This window comes from Taudactylus pleione, unplaced genomic scaffold, assembly GCF_031769625.1.
Source record: "Taudactylus pleione unplaced genomic scaffold, aTauple2 ptg000189l, whole genome shotgun sequence".
Lineage (NCBI taxonomy): Eukaryota > Metazoa > Chordata > Amphibia > Anura > Myobatrachidae > Taudactylus > Taudactylus pleione.
Window position 1 is genome coordinate 11982621 of NW_028284591.1, and position 22950 is coordinate 12005570.

Consider the following 22950-nt stretch of genomic DNA (forward strand, 5'->3'; position numbering starts at 1 on the left):
TACGCTGGTCGATGTACTCGATTAATCTAATAAATAGCGGACATGACGTAGGATGCGAGTGGCCAGGGGGCGTAGTTTTCCAAAAAACGACTGCATGTTTTGTACGCTCGTTCAGACCTAGAGGCGTGAACAGACCGCAAAGAGCGAACGGTTCATTTGAATAGCCACCCCTTTTTTCTGAACGAGCGAGCGCAAATAGCGTCCGGCTCTGAATCAGACCCTTTGTTTCCATCAGAGCTCTCTCTTTAAAGTTATTCCATTATATACTGCATGGGGGAGTCAGACAACCTAAAGCTTTATAGCGGCTGCACGGTTGTACTAGTATCTCTTCCAGACAGAGATTATTGTTACCTATGAGACTCTAAGCCACTCCCAGCAATGATTTGGGGGCCTTCTGTCTTTCTCTAGGCCAGAATGCTGTAACTTAGTGAAGCTCCACCCCCAGGACAGCATGTAATAAAGGAAATGTCACAATGAAATAGATAGTTAGGTATAAAATGTTCTGACATATATTTAATTATTTTCTTTTCTCCTTCAGATAAGACTTACCAGCAAAATATCAGCCTGCTGGATAAAATACGGGAAGATTGGCAGAAGGAGCATATTACGGCTTGCATGGTATTTTATACGTTTGTTATGTCATTGTGTGTGGTGCAGATGAAGCAGGTTTTGGTGTCACTGGGGGTGATTCAGCAGAGGCCGCACACAAGCAGCTCTGGAATTCTGTCCTTGATGAAATGCAAACGCAGCCGGAGGTATCTGATACTTCCTGATGCAACCGCGGTCGCAGCCTGGGATCACCATAGCAACCACCGCTCACGATGATGGACGGCACTGGCCAGCTGAATAAGCCTCAGCTTACGCAGGCTGGCCGGCTTGCGAGGCCAAGAATCTGTATCCATGGACACAGGTCCTGGCCTTGTCACTCCCGGAAAACGGGGATGACACGCCCCCTGTTTCCGGGAACGTAGGGCATCCCCGCCCCTGCACATACATGCCTACTCTCCCGGGTGTCGCGGGAGGCTTACGATTTTTCGGGTAACCCCCCCGCACCCCCGAAAGAGTAAGCAAATCTCCCGCATCCCGCGCAATTCCTAATGAAGTGGGCAGGATGGAGAGATTTTCCGAGCAATTTGCAGGTCTGTAGGGAGGGGACGGGGCTAAATAACGCGAATCGCTGGGTTTGCCTGTAACGGGGCCTAATGATGGCTATAGTCAGGCTCCGCCCCCCGAAGATGAGAGCAGCAGGTCCTCTCCAGCTGCTCCCGAAAAGGTGCAGCGAAAAGTTGGTAAGTATGCCGATGCACCGCCCGGTAAACGCCTCTGCCGTTCAATCGGGCATATGGGTCCTTGTGTGCGATCATGTAGGATCTGTTCGGCACCTGCGCAGAATGGGTCCTGCGGACGCGCAGATTCCCGGTAATCTGGTACCTGCGTTCAGCACTGCTGAATCAGGCTCACTGTGAGTTATCTGGGTGCCGTTTAGAAGCCAGACATATGACCTTCTATTGGGTGCAGTCCATTTAGGGCTCTGCATACCTGATAAAGGCAAACTCAATGCAGTACTGTCTTGCAGGGCACAGTTTAGAGATGTCAGTGACACCTAATAAAATACCCGACATACTATTCTTCCATGGTAGATTAACCCCTAGTTGTCTACTAGTTTATATACAGTAGATCTGTAGCACTGTATATGTACAAATGAGTCTGTACAGTCTTTTGGTGCGTCCTAGTTGCATCACATTGTGACTAAGATGCATTTATTTTGGCAAAATAGACGCTCAGCCCTAGCAGAGTCCCTAGCAGATGGCTCACTGACGCCAGGCATATCGCGCTGCATGGCGTATTGAGGCTAGATGAGAAAGAACATACTTGTGGCGCCATATAAATAAATGATGATTATAATAATATCTGTACATTCTTTTTTTTTTTTTTTTTTATGGCAAATGGGTTTATTACATCCAAATGACACCGTCAGGAATCTGCTCTTTTATAATGAACGTGATTTGCGCTGTGTATCTTTTTTTTATTTTTTATTTTTTTTCCCCCAACAAAATGTGTAGTTTTTTGAGAGCCAGGATTGGGAGAGAATAAACTATTACAGGAACGCAGTGTGGACGCACGTCAATCAGCTGTCGCAGCAATGTATTTCCAACGATGTGGTGAGTCACCAGTATGTTCACACTGCGGCTAGCGATCGGCATGGCAGGTGGGGCGTGGTTGCGCCTCCTCTGCTCTACCGTGCCCCTAGAGTCACCCGGGTACTTTGTACCGTCCCTCAACCTCTTGGCTCTCCTGTTGGTTTTGTCTATGGGCCTGATTCAGCAAAGATCGCAGATTCTAATACGTACGCAGACGGCCGATGTTTGCTTTCTGCGCATGTATATGTATCGCAGTGCGTAAGCGGCTCGCTGCGAACAGGAAAGAGATTTGCAGAGGTCACGCAGATTAATTGTAAACTGATTGACCGGAAGCGCTGTTTGTGGGTGGTGACGGGGAGTGGTCGCCTGAACGCAGGTGTGCCAGAGCGTTTGAACACGTTAGAGGTGCGTGCATAAATTATCCACTGTGATGCCATACGTAGCCTGAGTGCTCACTGCGTACAGGAAAGTTAGCAATTTATAAGTGAGGTCTGACCTGCCTTCATTGTGCGAGTGGCTCACATGATACTCGATGTTACTGATTATTGGCTGGATTGCAAGGTATGACGGATGTGCGAGAGGGGAAGTGTGCGTCCGTGCGAGTGCTTTGCAATTGCAAACATTAGCGTACTCTTGCAGCAGACTTCCAAACGCGATTGCATTAGCGATCCTTGCTGAATCAGGCCCTATGTCACTATTACCATTGTCAAGATAAAAAAAAAAAAATCAACTTACCATCACTGCAAGAACAGTATCAGTCAGTTCAGACACGTTACATAAATATCTAGTCTCCCAGAAGTCACTATGCCTCCCAGGATCTGGCATAGTACATTTGTGTCCTTACTTGCTGTTCCTCTAATCTTCTAGATGTGTGAAAAGGTCCGTAAAGCATTAGAAGTATGTAATATCGAGAAAGATGTAGAATACTTCACAGAAAATCATAAAACAGGAAATAAACCCCCAGGTATGTCTACTCAGCCTCCCAATGTATCCTTTTTTTCTGTCTGTGATGTGTGGCCATGGGATGTCCTTATGTGGCCATGGGTTGTCCTTGTGTGTGGTCATGCGATGTCCTTGTGGGTGGCCATGGGATGTCCTTATGTGGCCATGGGTTGTCCTTGTGTGGCCATGGATTGCCCTTGTGGGGCCATGCGATGTCCTTGTGCGGTCACAGATGTTTATCATTATTGGAGTCCTGCTCACATTACATGAACGTCAAAATGTGCCAGTCAATATTGGTTCACACTGTCAGTATGAGAAGATGGGGGAGTGTAGGGTAACAGCAAAGCCTCTCCTGTCCTTCCACCCCTCTCCTGTCCTTCCACTCCTCTCCTGTCCTTCCACTCCTCTCCTGTCCTTCCACTCCTCTCCTGTCCTTCCACTCCTCTCCTGTCCTTCCACCCCTCTCCTGTCCTTCCACCCCTCTCCTGTCCTTCCACCCCTCTCCTGTCCTTCCACCCCTCTCCTGTCCTTCACCCCTCTCCTGTCCTTCACCCCTCTCCTGTCCTTCCACTCCTCTCCTGTCCTTCCACCCCTCTCCTGTCCTTCCACCCCTCTCCTGTCCTTCCACCCCTCTCCTGTCCTTCCACACCTCTCCTGTCCTTCCACCCCTCCCCTGTCCTTCCACCCCTCCCCTGTCCTTCCACCCCTCTCCTGTCCTTCCACCCCTCTCCTGTCCCCCACTCCTCTCCTCTCCTTTTACCTCTCTCCTGTCCCCCCCCCTGTCCTTCCACCCTCTCACGTGCCCTCCATCCCTCTATTGTTCCCTGTAATGGAGCACAAAGAGACAGCATGGACATTGCCTGGAATACTATTATTAGCAGTACTGTATATATTTATAGTAAAATGCTGCCTGAACTACCTAAATGTATATTAGTATATTGTATGTATCTAATCGTAGTCAGCACAGGTATCGGGCAACGTTTTTGCCACGCTTCATGGTGCAATTGCCCCATGTAATATTTCCTTATCAGAGAGAACATGTTTGTTACTTTTTTGTACTACAACTTTAACTATTGTACTGAAAACCACTTCTGCTGACACTTAACGTTTGTTTGTATTATTAGTAAATAATCTTAAGACAATGGGCCTGATTCAGAGCCGGATGCTCTGACCAGAGTGCTCGCTCTGAATCAGGGCCCTCCTCCATGAAAATGGAGCGGCCTCCTGGCCGCTCGTATAGCTGTGGGTGACCCACAGCATATGCGAGCGGCCAAAAAGATGGTCGCGATGGTCTTGACCATCGCGACCATCGGACTTGCGACGGAGACCCTGAGGTAGGGTCTCCCTGCCACAAGCCCTGGAGTGATTTTGGCTCTATCAGAGCCAAAATCACTCCCACTGACATCACTAGTGATGTCAGTGGGGCCGGCTTCAGACGGTAGGCGTTCCCATGGGAACGCCTCCGTCTGGCAGGCACGCCCACCAAAGGGGGGCGTGCTGTCAATCAACATCGACAGCACGCCCCCTTTGGTGCGAGACCTGGAGCGATGGAAAGCCCGTCGCTCCCCGGGTCTCGCGCACGGGCACGACGGAGCTCCCTCCGTCGTGCGCATGCGCAGTTGGGAACATCGACCCGCTTGCGAGCGTACTGCTGCTCGCGAGCGGGTCTGAATGACCCCCAATGTGCGGAAGTCTCCCTAATCACAAGAAACGTGGAATAATTTGTCTGATACTTGATAATACATTACGATGATCTGTTCCTCATTAGCATATGACAATGTACGTATTCCTTATTTTCCAGCTCCCATCCCTTATGAAAACTTCTACAATAACCAGAAGATCTCGGCCCCAGTAATAAGGTGGGACTGATAGTAGAAATTGTTAGGGTCTGCTTGGATTTCTTATTGCTTTTTACTATTTATTTTTAGATGGGACCCAAAGCGCCTGCGTGCTATTCCTGTGGCACTGTACCATTGTTCTGGGACCCCAAAATATGTGGTCCCCAATAACATATATTGCATATCGGACAATCGGGGACCCCTAAAAGAGATTCTGGGTCCACACTTATGCCCCTGTCCCGCCGGTTGCGCTCCGCTGAAATGCTGAATGAATCTGCACGGCGCCATTCCCTGCGGACCTCGCACAGATGCCGTAGAGATAATTTTTGGTCTGTAGTCCATTTTACAATACATACAGAACCATATCTAACATGTATCATCATAGGGATTGTTAATCCCTACACCTGCCGTCTTGTAGATTTATCCCACCCCTGATTTATTTCCTGGCGGAATGCGCTGGGTAGGAGCAGACCTCATGCAGAGGAGCTAAAACATATATCCAGGCAATCCCTTTATATATCCTTCATGCTACAAAGGTATACATGTATCTGCGATCAGTAATCCCAGTAAGGACTTGTATTGCTCTTCAACTCCGTAGTGGAAATACGGGGGGGGTGTTTTATGCTGGGTACACACTTGACATTCTAACCCGTGTCACCTTGTGTTTTGCAGACGGGGAGTCCTGCAGCCGCACGCGTCCGAGCTAGGTGAGCACTTTGTACCTCATGTATTGGCATTGTGCGGTTTGATAATCAAGGTATCTCCATCATGCTATTATTTTCTTATCTGGAAAAGGAAATATTTAGTTAGGAAATAAAACCGTTTTTACAATAAAAGAGGAAGAATATTGTTTTCACCAGTGATAAATACATACAAATATTACACATATGGGCCCAATTATAGGGCAACTAAAAAGAAGCATTTTAAAATATCCATTTATGAAGCATGGAGGTGAAATACTCTGTGCGGTTTTACACCAACTTTCTCCTGCGGGTCTGTTATAAAGCAAAGTGTAATGGAGAATTTCTTCCCTGCTCTGTCAAGAGTTGCAAAAAGGCACTTTCCTCGGTCTGTAGGTGGCTGGATATCAACCATCCGGTGTTCAATGAGAGTCAGAAAGTTCAGAGTTATTTTCATATTAATACACTGCCCTGAGCAGCCTCTGCCCCTCTACTACTGGTCACCGGGGCGAGTAACTCATTATACTGGCACCCACTGCCCACACTGGGGCGCTATTTATCGCTTTTAGCGTTCAGTGACTGGCGCCTGGGCCAAGCCTATGGTGTACATCTGCAGTCTGTACAATGCTACACCCCGGAAGAGGAGTGGCTGGGGAGCAGTGGATCAGTGCAACTGTATAATACTTCCCCCATTGGTAGCACTGGTCTTTTGGAAAGACTACCTTCGGCAATGACGAGTGACTGAGTTGAAAATACACACAGGCTCAAGGATATAATAACTGCATGCCAGTTACTATGGGGGCAAATTAATCAACGAGTTTTATCATTCACAAGGTGTGATAAAACTTAATGTGTATGATAAAGGTGCTCCAGCCAATCAGCTCCCAACTGTCATGTTTGAAAAATGACAGTTGGGAGCTGATTGGCTGGAGTATCATTTATCATACGCAAAGAGTTTTAAAACTTGTCGATAAATGAGGCCCCTAAATCCTATACCCTGCGACATCACTGGTCTGGCCAATGAGTGGGATTTTGACAATCTCAATCTGCACATGGCATTACAGTTACCTAGGAGACCGCACTTACTCTGGCCACCTCCCATGAACCTTTAGGGCTGATTCTCAGTCAGAGGCAACGCTTTACACGTCTCGTCTTTTGCCGGTCGCACATCTGCGACTTTACGCTAATACCGCCACAAAGCCCTTCCCTGGTGTAGAGCCGTGCGTCTGACTGTGCAAGGGCTGAGACGCCCACTGTGAGCACTTTTAGGCGCTCAAATGCTGCTTGGTGCATCTTTAGACGCCATCATCCGTCGCACCATGGAAACTTGCGCCAGCCGCATGCTAGGTGCAGATTCTCCGTCTGAGTATGGCCCCCAATGTGAGCGATCGTGCATCTCGGTACACAACACTGACCAGCGAAACACGCCTGCGACACTCCCATAGCATGCCCTCAGTGCGTGTGCTAAGCCACCTCCCTGTCATCGCCCAGGAACGCCCATAACATGCCCAACACGGCACTCACAACTGCATGCGCGCAGTGTGACTTACACACAGGTACAGAAGAAATAAATTGCTCAACTACCCCCGAATCAGAATCAAACCCCTTTATGTTTAATCCCATCTTATCCTAGTAAATATACGGTACCTACAAATCAAAGGCACGGAACACATACGTTACATAGCCGTGTCTCTGCCATACATTAACTAAAGTCATTGTAGTTTACAAGTAAGGTCCAGCAAGGTTGTATCCATTGCCCTAAAACAGCGCGAGCAAAGTGGGCTGAGACACTTGTACCCAGCACAGACCGCGCCAACATAGCATTTTCACTATTTCCCTGCGTTTTGTTGATTCTAGCGCAGGGGACATTATATTTACTAACGAGCTTCTCTCTGTAATTGGCAGATGATCCCGCTTATGCCTCAGTAGGAGACTTCAGAATGAATCAATAACCTAGAACGTGAGTATCCTACATGTCCCGTGTACAGGGCACGGAGCACATCTGTAGTGGGACATGTTAATAAGGGATTTCTTTATTATATTGGGGTCATTCACAGTGTGTGTGTGTGTACGCCAGCCTATTAGACGTCAGATCACAGCGTCTGCGCTCTTTCATGTGGGCATGAAGGTGGCACCGTTGCGGGAACACGCACGATCTGTATTACCAGAGCCGTAACCAGACTTTTTGGTGCCCTGTGCCAGAAAGAGCATTGGTGCCCCCCCCATATGACACGTATCCGAAAAAGGGTCATGGCCTCTTGGGGAAGGGCCAGGAAAGAGATACGGGAGGCCAGGAGATGCTGGGGATAAAAGAAGAGGAAGCTACAAGCAAGAATGATAATAAACAGGAAAATGACAGGCCCAAACGGCGCCCCCTGTGCCATGGCACAAGTCGCACCACCCTACTTACAGCCCTGTGGATTACAGCCAGAGGAGCTCCCCGGGGTGACTTGGAAGCCTGGTAATCATTTATAAGGGATGGTGGGCCGGGGGGCAGGCTGATTTGTACTTCTTATACAAAGTACAGACCGATGTCCACAGTGATGTCGGTCTTCTTGCGCTACGCAAATGCATCCTTTATTACACTCTGAAAGCTCTCGCAAGTAACCAGCCCCTAGTGACCTCATAGGCTGCATTCAAACCTATTTTACTATCTGGCCTCCAGGAGATCTGGGGCGGAGGGATATGGAAAGGGTGGGTGAGTGGCTCTACAAACCGTGTAATCGCTGCCCCCTGCCCACAAAGATGTAATGCCACAGTCCACAGCATTACGTCATGGGGGCAGTGTCGCCATTGCACGATTAATAGCCAATCTTGTCATCACGTTCACGGTCCTGCCCACTTCATGGCAGATGTGGGCGGGATGTGAGAGAGGCCTAGCAGCTGGAAGACCACCCCTAAATTCTTGAATCTCCATGCATTCAATTGAAGACTGGTCCAGCCCACAAAATGGCTGCCTCCACCACATCTAGGTGCTGACTTCTCATAAAAAATGAAATCTAATGATTAAGACTATAACGTGGCAGCCCAAGCTGGCAATCTGACAATTCTGTAATGTGCAGGAGGGATGGTGGGTCTTACGCTGGGTACACACTCCAGCGACCCAGCGACTGAGCGGCCGTAACAACGACCGAGTGGCCGATTTGGTAAGCTATACCCACTCACCTACCGGCCACTCAATATGTCTGGCCACACATCATAACTGGTCGGGCATTTAAATGCCCACCCAGCTGTGAAGTCAGTGTCGGCGGGTCCTGCGGCCAGTGTGCGATCTGGCGGTGGGTCACCCGTGCACTATTATATCTGCATGATGCATCAGCATCGACCATGCTGCAGAACCAACTTTATTTGTCTGTGAACAACGTCCCATGCACAGACATATTGGGTGTACATACACGCCGATGCACTAGCCGTATATCGTTCGTCATCCGAACAAACAATATATTGACAAGTCTTACATGGACAAAAGTCCAGGAATGATGATGTTCGTCCATGTAAGATGACGTTTAGCCTCTTTCTGAGTTCTGTTTTTTTGGAGGGAAAAATCCGAACTCAACGTGCAAACTCGAACCTATCCGAGCCTGCACATCCCTAATTTAAAGGTTGGTTGGGTGGTCTGGGTTCGGAGTGCATAAAGTTTGCCTGTTTTTTTTAGTCCCCAATATAGGGCCTGATTCAGTAAAGAATGCACGGATGCAGACGCACGCAAACGGACGATGGTTTTTGCTCTGCGTATGCATCACAGTGCACAAACCGGCCAGTGCGATGGAGTACGCGTACATCATGTTAAGTAATAACCTGCTTCCTGCCACTGTCTAATACAGGCCATTATAGAACTGTTTTCAGTGAGGTTCAGGGACTCTTTGCACTGGCTCTCTCAGCGGCGGTGGACATTAGGGGACAGTGAGTACTATGGCAGGCTCAAGGATTGAACTAAAGAAAATGACAGTTGTTGGTTGCGCTGAGGTGAGGTGACGGCCGGTGGGAGCAGAGCTGCGCGGTGTGTGTGTTACCTGACTCTCCGCGGTTCTTCCCGGTGACTGATAGCCGTGAGCGGCTAGACGGACAGACAATCAGCGTCATTACAACTCCCTTATGGAAGTCTGGAGCAGCGGACAGGAGCGAGGTCTGTGAAACACCTGCAAACACAACCTCACCCGCTATCCCCACCGCTCAGCCATCAGTCCTGACAGGAGAGTGTGACCGTCTGTATTAATGCTCCCCGGCCCGGCTGCATCATTCTTCCCCCTTCCAAGGCAGCTGCAGGACTGCACATAATACTTACAGTCAGGGACTGGTCATTGAAAGACTCAACCAGCTGGGTAGGTCCCCCACCTTCATACCCCGGCTATCTTCACAGGGAAGTCCCAGTATGAAATGACCTCTGTATGTACCAGTGACATTAAAACTATTCAACCTTCACTACAAAGTTGCAGGCAGGACACAAATATACAAAAATTGTGCATCAGATTGCAGGAATAACAATTTTTATAAAGGAATAGTTATCTGTCAATTAAACTAACCCGGGCAACGGAAAGTGCACTCACTCTACAGAGAGCGCTGAACTTTGTTACTAACTAATGTTACTAGTCATTTACATGCATGCAGTAACTTCACTTGGGTAAATAAGAAAATTAAGTTCTGAATATACTTTAAGGGGCATATCCAATTACCCACGGGACCTCTCCCGCGAGTAATTGGGGCTTGAAAGTCCCGCGCCGCGGGGTTAAGCTATTCAATAAAATAGTTTTCTCCCCGCGCCGTTACCTGTTGTCGCGCGCGGGAACACACTGTTTCCGCGTGCAACGCGGAAACAGTGTGTAATACCCTCTCGCGTGAGGCCGAACAGGGCGGCCTCACGCTGATTTACCTCGCACCTACAAGAGGTGCGAGGTAAAATCAAACAGCGGGGACTCGCGCCCGGGGTCTCAGGGACACCCGCGCGTGGAATCCCCGCTAAATGAATCTCGCCCAGCCCGCCAATTGGATATGCCCCTAAGAGTAAATTGTTGTTTTAGTCTTGTTCGTATTGGGGTATGATGGGTAACACCATATTTAATGTAAACAGTTGCATATCAATCTGCTACAATATGCATGTTTTTTTGCAATAACATATTAGTTTGCTGCTTCATCTAGATGCAAAGAGTACTCAGTCATTCCAGTGTCCAGTACAATAAAATATGCATTTTGTTGGACGGGTAATTTATTTGTTAATGCATAACTGCTAGGAATATAGATTGTTGTGAATCAAATCTGCACTATTTATTCTGTAATAAACTGAAACACTAATTTGAAGCAAAATTAGTAACTTCTTTGCCTGTACATCCCTCCTTACCTCTCTGAGCAACCAAGAGAAACTAATAAAACTATCCTGACCTGGTAAGACTGAAACACATCACACGACACTTGTACAATATCTGTGGGGGTATTACACAGGGACAAGTGATTGACAGGAAGTGGCGTTTGTCGGTGGTGAGGGAGGGGGGAGTGGCCGGGCAAACGCAGCGTGCCTGTGCATTCGGGGGCGTGCATAATTAAGCCCTTTGCGGCGGCAGACGCAGCCTGAGGTCTAGTTGCACACAGGAAGTCTCGCCATGTCTGCGGGAGGTTCAGCACCACCCCTATTGTGCGTATGGATGCGATGGTTCTCAATGTTACCGATGTTTCCGCTGTCTTGCCAGGTATAGAGGACGCACGTAAAGGGAAGTGGGTGGTGTTATGTAGTGCTGGGCGTCTGCTTATTCTGCAGCGACTGGCGGGCGTATGCATTCATTAGCATATTCTCGCAGTGGCCGGGTGTGTGCGTCTGCATCCGTGCGTTCCTTGCTGAATCAGGACCATAGTCCATAATGCCTTGTGGTACGGTAACTCTCATCACGTGTAATCCAGGCAAGCTTTAGACGGTGATCTCTTCTTTTGGGAGATATGGCAGAGTGCACTATGTAACTCTATTATCTCTTCTCTCTCTACCAGGTAACAGACTTGGAACGGACTGTGGCTACACTGAACTTCACTCTCTGGGATGGAGATGACAATGTTTTAGGTTATATCAGTAGCTGAGGTTGCAGGACCTCTAAACAAATACTACTTACAGACCCAACCAGCTTCCGGCTTCTGGAGCTTTAATAAAACAGGTCACATCGGGCTTAACATTCAATTAGCAGTAAAATCCCAGCACGACGTGAGATTATCTAATTACCTACAAATTTGTTCTGTCTTATTGGAAGCCGGTGCTATGATTTAACATGCAGCCCATAAACTTAATAGACATAAAACAGATGATTGAAGGAAACAAAACATAGAAGTCTCACACCTGAGCGCAAAAAATGTCCTTATCTTTATAATAGTCAATGACGTCTCCCCTCCTCTCATTGACCCGCAAATGGTGTCAGTATTGTATTATAACACACAATATGCAGAGAAAAGAGGTTTCCAAATCGCAAAATGTGCAATAAAAATATTTCCGCATATATTGTAAAAGACGAAGCCTGCAAACTAACAGAGGCCGATCGGTTACTACTTTACTACTATTAACTTTCTCTCTCTCCAAAGTTTGATACATCTCACCCACAGGGATTTTGTGCGGCATTAAATGTTTTGTACTATAAGTTCCTTTTCTGTCTTTTGTTTAACCACTGTGGGGTTTATGTTAGAATGACTGTTAATTTCCTGTATTTGCATTGTTGGGGAATTTTGCGGAAGTAAACTGAAATGTAATTTATTAATGTTTATATAGGATATTTATTGTGTCGTGCTTTCTTATAACTTTACATCTGGGATGAAAGGTGCATTAGAGACGGGAGGTAACAATTGCACCTGGTATATCCCAACATTCTAAAGGCAGACATCACCTAAAATACAGGCAAACGTCTGGGATAATTCCAGATCCAGCAAAATAGATGAACTCACCTGGGCATGATCAAAAGACATCCACAAAACATGGCCTGTTGGTAATACTTGAGGACTGGAGTTGAGAATTCATTTAAACCCTAGTTTCTTTACCTGAGTTATATGTATTCCAAGGAAGACCTATGATGGGTTCAAGGGGTACTTTAATGAGTTACACATAATTGAAAGTAAAATTAAATGTATTACAACACTTATCAGAGCGCAATTATGCTGGTGCTATATAAGTAGATGCTAAATATATACTAATCCAGAGGTTTCCAAACTCTGTCCTCAAAGCACCCTGAGGGGTAGATTTACTAAAGTGTAGGTTTTTAGAAGTGGATATGTTGCCCATAGCAACCAATCAGATTCTAGGTATTATCTTCTAGAAGGTGGGTGCTAGATAAACTCCACTTCTAAAAACCCGCCCTTTAGTAAATAAAGGTTACCAATGCTTGACTTAATTAGCAGCCAATTTAATTGAACCATCTGTGCTCAACCATTGATATCTCTAAGACCTGTCCTGTTGGGGTGCCCTCTGGACCGCGTTTGAGAACCTCTGTACTAATAAGAAGAGAGTTTATAGAATATGTAAATGCATGAAGAGTAGCTTGGTATTAATGTATTCACATTAGGGCAGAGTTTTCCAAACTCCATCATTACAGTCCAGGTTTTAAAGGATATCCATGCTTGAGCCCAGATAGTTAAATCAAATTGACTGAGGCACTCATTAAATCACCTGGTCCCAAGTATGGATATCCTTAAAACCTGGACTGTAATGACGGAGATTGGGAAACTCTGCATTAGGGGATACTTAGTTAGAACACATCTATGTACATTATAAACAAACACACTATACAGGGTACTTGGTGAACATGTACCATCTAGGTCCTGGCCTCTGTACACACATGTTACATAAGAAGATGCACACAGAGCGGTAGAAGTAATGTTGGTGTCCGCAGGTGGATAACTCCGTTACCTAGGTCCTGGCCTCTGTACACACATGACACATACATGTTACATAAGAGGATGTACACGAGAGATAGAAGTAATGTTGGTGTCCGCAGGCTGATAACGCCATTACCTAGGTCCTGGCCTCTGTACACACATGACACATACATGTTACATAAGAGGATGCACACAGAGAGGTAGAAGTAATGTTGGTGTCCGCAGGCTGATAACGCCGTTACCTAGGTCCTGGCCTATGTACACACATGACACATACATGTTACATAAGAGGATGCACACAGAGAGGTAGAAGTAATGTTGGTGTCCGCAGGCGGATAACGCTGTTACCTAGGTCCTGGCCTCTGTACACACATGACACATACATGTTACACAAGAGGATGCACACAAGAGGTAGAAGTAATGTTGGTGTCCGCAGTCTGATAACGCCGTTACCTAGGTCCTGGCCTCTGTACACACATGACACATACATGTTACATAAGAGGATACACACAGAGAGGTAGAAGTAATAGTCAGATTTATTGGCATCATGCATACACACTTACCCTTCATGTTTTGTACATTTTTACATCATATTTTCACGTAACACTTAGACATTTTGTAAAAATGATGGTGTCCAGTAAACACGTCTCTGTGTCTCAGGAGAACATACTAATACTCTTCACATGTGTGGATTTGGCACATCAAATGAGACAGGGGAGAAAAGATCAGACAACACAAACATAGAACATGGCTGCGCTCTAATGATTCGGCGCATGTTCCGTCATCCATAGGTGTAATGGCGAAGGAATCCATACTGTATATTGTATCAGGCCCACAGTACAGAGATCATTGATCCGTATGGGGAATGTGTCCAGGCAGCGCTCGTAATGATACAGCAGGTATCAGCCATAAGGGCCCAGTGTCCACTATGAATGCTGAGTGTACATCCCTGTAGTAGGGATGTAGGGATCTGTGATCACCAAATAGTGTGGTTACCATGGAGACCTCATCTGCTGGAGTGTGGGTGACACTATTACTAAGAATCCAGCTGTAAGTGATTTTTTTTTCTCTCTTGGCATTGAAGGTGAGGGGGTGAATGGGGGAGGGGCTATTAAATAAGCAGAAAAGACCCCCAGTGTGTATCCACCAATTAAGATCTCTACCCTATATCTAACCGTTAGTCAGATGAACGTCATCGGCTTGGAACGGAGTAACGTGATTAGCCGGTAACTATTGAGATCAGGCCATTGACGCCTGGTATGTTATGTGCTGGAGCCGCCTGGGGTACAAAGAGGGCTGTAGCCCGAACTTCAGACAGACAATCTCTTAAATAAGGTCCTAGTTACATACACTCTGTTAGTGATGGTATCGAACTAAACACTGGATTATAGATGGGGTCCATTGTGCACATTAGGGGCCTATTCATTATCAAGCTCCCCCGTTACTCAGGTATCTAGGTGTAGATGGCGTCAGTACCCGCAATCATACTCCGAATACTTTCCGCATTTAGATCTTGATGAATTTACGGCAGACGCACCGGGCCAGTACTAATGGATGGGCCTGTGACGTAAAAGATGCGAGTACAGTTTCGGTTCACCTTAATGTATAGGTCCTGTAACCTTTGGCGCTGTACAGAAGCCTTAGCATGATAACCGTCATGTACAACATGGCTGAAAGATTTTCAATACATTTATAGTGGTCTATATGACACAATATATATGCTCTAGATCTGCTAGGGCAGTGGTTCCCAAACTGGGTGCCGTGGCACCCTGGGGTGCCTCAGGACGCTTGCAGGGGTGCCTCGGGTTGGTGGTGCAGTACCAAATAAAAATTTTCTTAGTCAGTGTGACAGGCGAAACCAGTGCCCATGGCTGCCAATCAAAAAGAAGCTCAGTCCTGTCACCCATCATCACATAACTGCACCTAAAGGTGACATGAGCACAATTTACTTCATTTCATTTTTGCTGAATTGCTCAATAAGAAACCTTTGGCCCAGGGGTACCGGTGATACTCTAGGGCGCCGTGATTCCAAAAAGTTTGGGAACCACAGTGCTGGGGTTTAAAAAAAAAAGAGAATTGAGACCGATAAAATTATTTTATCCTCAAATGGAAGATATTTAACAACAACAAAGAGAGTATAGTCCATTTTATAGTCTTAATATGTTCTGGACATTTTTAAATATATACTTGATACTAGGGGTAAATTTACTAAGATGGGAGTTCTATTAAGAAGTGATGCTGCCCATAGCAACCAATCAGATTCCAGGTATCTTCTAGAAGGTGCTGCTAGATAAATGAGAAGTAGAATCTGATTGGTTGCTATGGACAACATCACTTCTTAAATAGAACTCCCATCTTAGTAAATTTAGCCCTAATATTTAATGAAACTTGAATTTTAGGCTCAGTGATGCTGCAGGAGGAAATCGCTCAGTGAGATCTCTACACCCTGTGGATAAGCAGCTTATGATCAGATAGACAATTATATGCTTATATCTAACGCTACAGAAGACACCAATGTAATGTAATGGCCTGCTGCACACATCTGTACTTATATATGTAATGTAATGTAATGGCCTGCTGCACACATCTGTACTTATATATGTAATGTAATGTAATGGCCTGCTGCACACATCTGTACTTATATATGTAATGTAATGTAATGGCCTGCTGCACACATCTGTGCTTATATATGTAATGTGAGGTAATGGCCTGCTGTACACATCTGTGCTTATATATGTAATGTGAGGTAATGGCCTGCTGTACACATCTGTGCTTATATATGTAATGTGAGGTAATGGCCTGCTGCACACATCTGTGCTTATATATGTAATGTGAGGTAATGGCCTGCTGCACACATCTGTACTTATATATGTAATGTAATGTAATGGCCTGCTGCACACATCTGTGCTTATATATGTAATGTGAGGTAATGGCCTGCTGCACACATCTGTGCTTATATATGTAATGTGAGGTAATGGCCTGCTACACACATCTGTACATATATATGTAATGTGAGGTAATGGCCTGCTGTACACATCTGTACTTATATATGTAATGTAATGTAATGGCCTGCTGCACACATCTGTACTTATATATGTAATGTAATGTAATGGCCTGCTGCACACATCTGTGCTTATATATGTAATGTGAGGTAATGGCCTGCTGCACACATCTGTGCTTATATATGTAATGTGAGGTAATGGCCTGCTGCACATATCTGTGCTTATATATGTAATGTAATGTAATGGCCTGCTGCACACATCTGTACTTATATATGTAATGTGAGGTAATGGCCTGCTGCACATATCTGTACATATATATGTAATGTGAGGTAATGGCCTGCTGCACATATCTGTACATATATATGTAATGTGAGGTAATGGCCTGCTGCACACATCTGTACATATATATGTAATGTGAGGTAATGGCCTGCTGCACACATCTGTACATATATATGTAATGTGAGGTAATGGCCTGCTGCACACATCTGTACTTATATATGTAATGTGAGGTAATGGCCTGCTGCACATATCTGTACTTATATATGTAATGTAATGGCCTGCTGCACATATCTGTGCTTATAAATGTAATGGCCTGCTGCACATATCTGTGCTTATATATGTAATGTAATGTAATGGCCTGCTGCACATATCTGTGCTTATATATGTAATGTAATGTAATGGTCTGCTGCACACATCTGTACATATATATGTAATGTGAGGTAATGGCCTGCTGCACACATCTGTACTTATATATGTAATGTGAGGTAATGGCCTGCTGCACACATCTGTACTTATATATGTAATGTGAGGTAATGGCCTGCTGCACATATCTGTGCTTATAAATGTAATGGCCTGCTGCACATATCTGTGCTTATATATGTAATGTAATGGCCTGCTGCACATATCTGTGCTTATATATGTAATGTAATGGCCTGCTGCACACATCTGTACTTATATATGTAATGTAATGTAATGGCCTGCTGCACATATCTGTGCTTATATATGTAATGTAATGTAATGTAATGGCCTGCTGCACATATCTGTGCTTATAAATGTAATGGCCTGCTGCACATATCTGTGCTTATATATGTAATGTAATGGCCTGCTGCACATATCTGTGCTTATATATGTAATGTAATGGCCTGCTGCACACATCTGTACATATATATGTAATGTGAGGTAATGGCCTGCTGCACACATCTGTACTTATATATGTAATGTGAGGTAATGGCCTGCTGCACACATCTGTACTTATATATGTAATGTGAGGTAATGGCCTGCTGCACATATCTGTACTTATATATGTAATGTAATGTAATGGCCTGCTGCACATATCTGTGCTTATATATGTAATGTAATGTAATGGCCTGCTGCACATATCTGTGCTTATAAATGTAATGGCCTGCTGCACATATCTGTGCTTATATATGTAATGTAATGTAATGGCCTGCTGCACATATCTGTGCTTATATATGTAATGTAATGTAATGGCCTGCTGCACATATCTGTGCTTATATATGTAATGTGAGGTAATGGCCTGCTGCACATATCTGTGCTTATATATGTAATGTAATGGCCTGCTGCACATATCTGTGCTTATAAATGTAATGTAATGTAATGGCCTGCTGCACATATCTATGCTTATATGTAATGTAATGTGAGGTAATGGCCTGCTGCACATATCTGCACTTATATATGTAATGTGAGGTAATGGCCTGCTGCACACATCTGTACTTATATATGTAATGTGAGGTAATGGCCTGCTGCACATATCTGTGCTTATAAATGTAATGGCCTGCTGCACATATCTGTGCTTATAAATGTAATGGCCTGCTGCACATATCTGTGCTTATATATGTAATGTAATGTAATGGCCTGCTGCACATATCTGTGCTTATATATGTAATGTAATGTAATGGCCTGCTGCACATATCTGTGCTTATATATGTAATGTGAGGTAATGGCCTGCTGCACATATCTGTGCTTATATGTAATGTAATGTGAGGTAATGGCCTGCTGCACATATCTGCACTTATATATGTAATGTAATGGCCTGCTGCACATATCTGTGCTTATATATGTAATGTAATGGCCTGCTGCACACATCTGTACTTATATATGTAATGTAATGTAAAGGCCTGCTGCACATATCTGTGCTTATATATGTAATGTAATGGCCTGCTGCACATATCTGTGCTTATATATGTAATGTAATGTAATGGCCTGCTGCACATATCTGTGCTTATATATGTAATGTAATGGCCTGCTGTACACATCTGTACTTATATATGTAATGTGAGGTAATGGCCTGCTGTACACCTCTGTACATATATATGTAATGTGAGGTAATGGCCTGCTGCACATATCTGTGCTTATATATGTAATGGCCTGCTGTACACATCTGTACTTATATATGTAATGTGAGGTAATGGCCTGCTGCACACATCTGTGCTTATATATGTAATGTAATGTAATGGCCTGCTGCACATATCTGTGCTTATATATGTAATGTAATGGCCTGCTGCACACATCTGTACTTATATATGTAATGTAATGGCCTGCTGCACATATCTGTGCTTATATATGTAATGGAACAGAACATCCACAACAAATCATCAAATAGCAACTTTTCATTTGCACTGTACATAAATCACTCGAAGATTTGCCAAGAGCCATTGTATCCGACTTAGGGCCTGATCTAGCAAGGAACGCAGTAGCGTATACGCACGCAACCGGTCGATTAATTCGCACTGTGCATGCATCGCAGTGCGCGAGCTAGGCGCTGCATTAGGAATTGCGTTCGCAGTGACTAATCAGACCCATGGCAGAGTGATTGACAGGCTGGTGACCGGGTGGAACGAACGCAGGCATGCCATCGGTGTGCATAAATTATCCAGTGCGATACCTGACGCCGCCTGAGGTCTCATAGCGCGCGCAGAAGCAATTCTTAAGTAAGGTCAGGGCTTCATTAACTGTCCGATGTTACCAATTGTTTCGCTATGTTGCCCTAGTATACGGATGTGAGTAAGGGGAAGTGGGCGTCCTTATGTCAGGCTGCGATTGCAATGCGAATGCAAACATTTAAATATCACCGCTGATATTAGCAACGTGCGTATAAGCAGAATAGCGCTCCGTTGTGAATCAGGCCCTGTAATACGCAATACACTGCAAATGATTTCCAGACCGATCACCAATGTGTGTTCACCAAATTTTGTGACTATTCACCATCTTGTGAGATTTCGTAAAAAAGGTCACAAGCGGAAATGTTCTCCATATGGCTTAAATCACGTTAATGGTATTAGTGATGTGTTTGGTGGTGGCGAGTCGCCATCTAGTGGTGAAAAGGCAATACACTGGGAATGGTCACTGTGGCAGAAGGGACTCTAGTAGAGAAATATAATAGGATGAAGCATTTGGAATAATCTCCTTATCCGTGAATAACGTCTCTCGGATAATAGAGGCGGGGGCTGAACCAGTAATCACGCAGCCAGTACATTCCGTAGGAACTAGCGACATCACTGAGGCCTGGTGAAGGCCGCCATTTTGTGGGTTGGACCAATGTTCATTATGATGCATCTAGAACTAGTGACATCATTAAGGCATGTGAGCGAAGGCCCCAGTGATGTCACTGGCGACAAGTACCTCATTTGGCTACATCCTCATATAATATATCCATCCGTTCATGCGCGAATGATATATCAGATGGTTTTGCTGTTTCGCCCACAATCCATCATTTAATAATGTAGCATTATAAATACTTTCATAAGTAGAATAGCGCACAGATCACAGACCACAGCGGTAAAAAAATCTTATATTACAGGCGCAACAAACAAAGCTGATCAACTTATATAACAAAATATACAGTCAAATAAAACAAAATCCAACAGCTCCAATCACGATTCTCACCAAAGTCATGAGATGTGAAACGACTGAACGTACGCTCTATTTATTATTTACAAATACACAATATTCAGCTTATAAGACATCTTGTACATCCAGAAATAAAAAGTGCATGGGAAGAGTGCATGGGGGACACATAGACAGGCACAATGTACCCTATCTAAGATCACGGACAGGTAGGTGCAGTCTACCCTACAGCTGAGCACCAATCAGAGGCAGCCTGACAGGTGACCGCTTATCAGCATTTAATGCCAGAGGCACTTTGCGCTAATGACTTCAGTCTTGTGATTACCCGGGCGGTGGCGCAGTAGAGGGGACGGGAAAGCCCCGTATAGAAGTTGTATGTCTAATGAATAAAGAAATATGGAGGAATAAGCCGTATCCGCCAACCTGCTTTTACCAGGGTGTTTCCAGAAAAACCAGGAAGTGACTGTGCCGCTTGGTGAATAACTTTGTGACTTGTGATTAATTAATGATCCTTAAAGAATAGTGATATTGGACCAATAGTGAAGTAACCGAAAAACTCTTGATATAGGAAATTCTTGTCTCACAATATATGATCAGGGGCTCTAGAAAGCAGCTATAATCCTGAATTGGTAAAAAGTCTGCAGTATGGTACTTAAAACACTTTAAATTAGAGGACAGGGAGACAAGTGATGCCGTGTTACGTTGTGCAACAGTGGACCACCGGGCGCCTGAAGACAACGCAGGGGCTGTACCCCACATGTATAGAAAACTATGAAGTGTTCTAAACTAAAATGATCAATCTAAATATAATTAATAAACCTAGTCTGACAGATTATCCATTTTAGTGCAGTTACTTTGTAATTATTTAAGACATACACAACAGTCCACAGCAGGAATTCTCAACTCCAGTCCCGTCCCCCACCCCAACAGGTCATGTTTTCTGGATTTCGGTAATCAGGAGTTTTTTTTTTTTTTTTTATAAACTCGAATGTAAAAATAATGGTTGAAGAACAAAACTATAGGGACGTGATGCCCAGATTCGTTCGATTAAAGTCACTAAATGAAATGAATGAAGATGAGGTTTAAATAGCTTCACATTAACTTCACATCATATTACACGGTCACCAACATCTATTGTAATGCCATATATAAAATTAACGCTCTCGATAGTTCCTATATTAGTCATGATCATTCAGTCTGTTTGTGACATCTCTTTAGCGAATACAATAAACTCTATATATGTGCCAGTAGCCCCTGAGAATTACATATGGACTCTGCTAAGTTCCTTTCCATCAAAAATATTTCTGCTCCTGTATAGTATATCGCGGTATATTATCTCTTATAGTACATACAATATCCGGCGGGATCCTGGGATTGTTACAGACCACGCACAGCTCCTACATCTTCGTTCACACTATTCCTATCGAAACTCAGGTGGGGTCAGATCCTGTCACAGAGAGTTGGAGCCGAACAAGACAAACACAGACTAAAAGGCCCGAGCGTTCCGTAACACAGACCAGGTACAGTCCACTCGCGCTACCCGGGGGACAAAACACACAACACACATAGAGGATTTCTTGTTTGGCAAATAACCTTCCACTGATACATTGGGGAAAGAGATAGGATTCAGCTCGTTCCACACTGCTCAAGAAGATCCCCACCGGCTGTAGCGAGTTATCCTCTGTTTTATTACGCCAGCCCCAAGGGCATGGTGAGTATATTGCGCAGAGAACGGGAACTGGGAGGATATTGGGGCTGACACATGGGTGTAAGGAATAGCGTGGATTATATAAGTTATCCCTCTCCTTGTGATGGCGCTTCTAACCCTCTGAGATCTCTGCACACATATTTATATATATGTCATTACTGAGAGCACACGGGATGCTGCCTGTGTACTATAATCACTGGAATTTGGGTGGCGCCTGAATTCGCTGACGGTAACATTTTGCGTCCTGGAGCTTTGTAGACATACGTTATAATGGGGAAAGAGTTTGTATCGCGAATATTTGCAGTAAGTGGGAGATCAATGTCGGTAAGCCAACTGCAGCTTAGTTCTTGAGAACCTCGCGGTATCACGACACCTAATCGGACGTCCCATAAAGCCGCTATGACAATCACTGCCTCGTAAACCCCAATATGGTCTACAGATTACCAGAACACGGACAGAAGGGAGATCACAAGAGGGTCTGCAATACTCTTCGATTGTTCCACACAGAAAAACACCAAATGTTGAAAAAAAAAAAAAAAAAAGCATGAAATGCGTAGGGTAAAGAGCAGCCCCCCACCCACTAAACAAAAAAGCATAGAAACGCCCCAGGTATTATCTAATAATATTCAGATAATGCACTTCTGGGTATAGAGAGTTGATGAGGAGGGCGAGCAGCGTGTTCCCGTCTTGGAGGCAGTGTCCTGGGTATCGGATGAACTGAACAGCCTGAGAGATCTCCTCCTGGTACTCCACATACTGTTTGCTTGAGGTCATGGTCTCAACAGCATTTAAAGCCTGCGGAACGGAAAACATTGGAAATGTCAGCACTATCCGGGTTACATGGAAAAGGTTTCTACATAGGTAGCAAAGGAACGTAGACATTGTACTACATTATACAGCTCAGGGAAAAAAACTTATGATTGCTTAAACATTGTA

General features: G+C 44.8%; 2 protein-coding genes across 2 annotated transcripts in view; one reads left to right on the top strand and one right to left on the bottom strand.

The window, feature by feature from the left end:
* PSTPIP2 (proline-serine-threonine phosphatase interacting protein 2) overlaps positions 1–12322 on the top strand; it is a 177303-nt gene extending 164981 nt beyond the window's left edge. The window contains exons 9-15 of the mRNA XM_088476514.1: positions 539–618; positions 2064–2162; positions 3009–3105; positions 4885–4942; positions 5594–5628; positions 7507–7561; positions 11575–12322. Of these exons, the coding sequence (XP_088332640.1) occupies positions 539–618; positions 2064–2162; positions 3009–3105; positions 4885–4942; positions 5594–5628; positions 7507–7553 (416 nt within the window). The 3' untranslated portion in view covers positions 7554–7561; positions 11575–12322. The remainder of the gene's footprint in view (positions 1–538; positions 619–2063; positions 2163–3008; positions 3106–4884; positions 4943–5593; positions 5629–7506; positions 7562–11574) is intronic.
* A 10222-nt stretch (positions 12323–22544) lies between these two features.
* EPG5 (ectopic P-granules 5 autophagy tethering factor) overlaps positions 22545–22950 on the bottom strand; it is a 132079-nt gene continuing 131673 nt past the window's right edge. Inside the window, exon 44 of the mRNA XM_088476515.1 lies at positions 22545–22809. Coding sequence (XP_088332641.1) covers positions 22627–22809 — 183 coding nt within the window. The 3' untranslated portion in view covers positions 22545–22626. The remainder of the gene's footprint in view (positions 22810–22950) is intronic.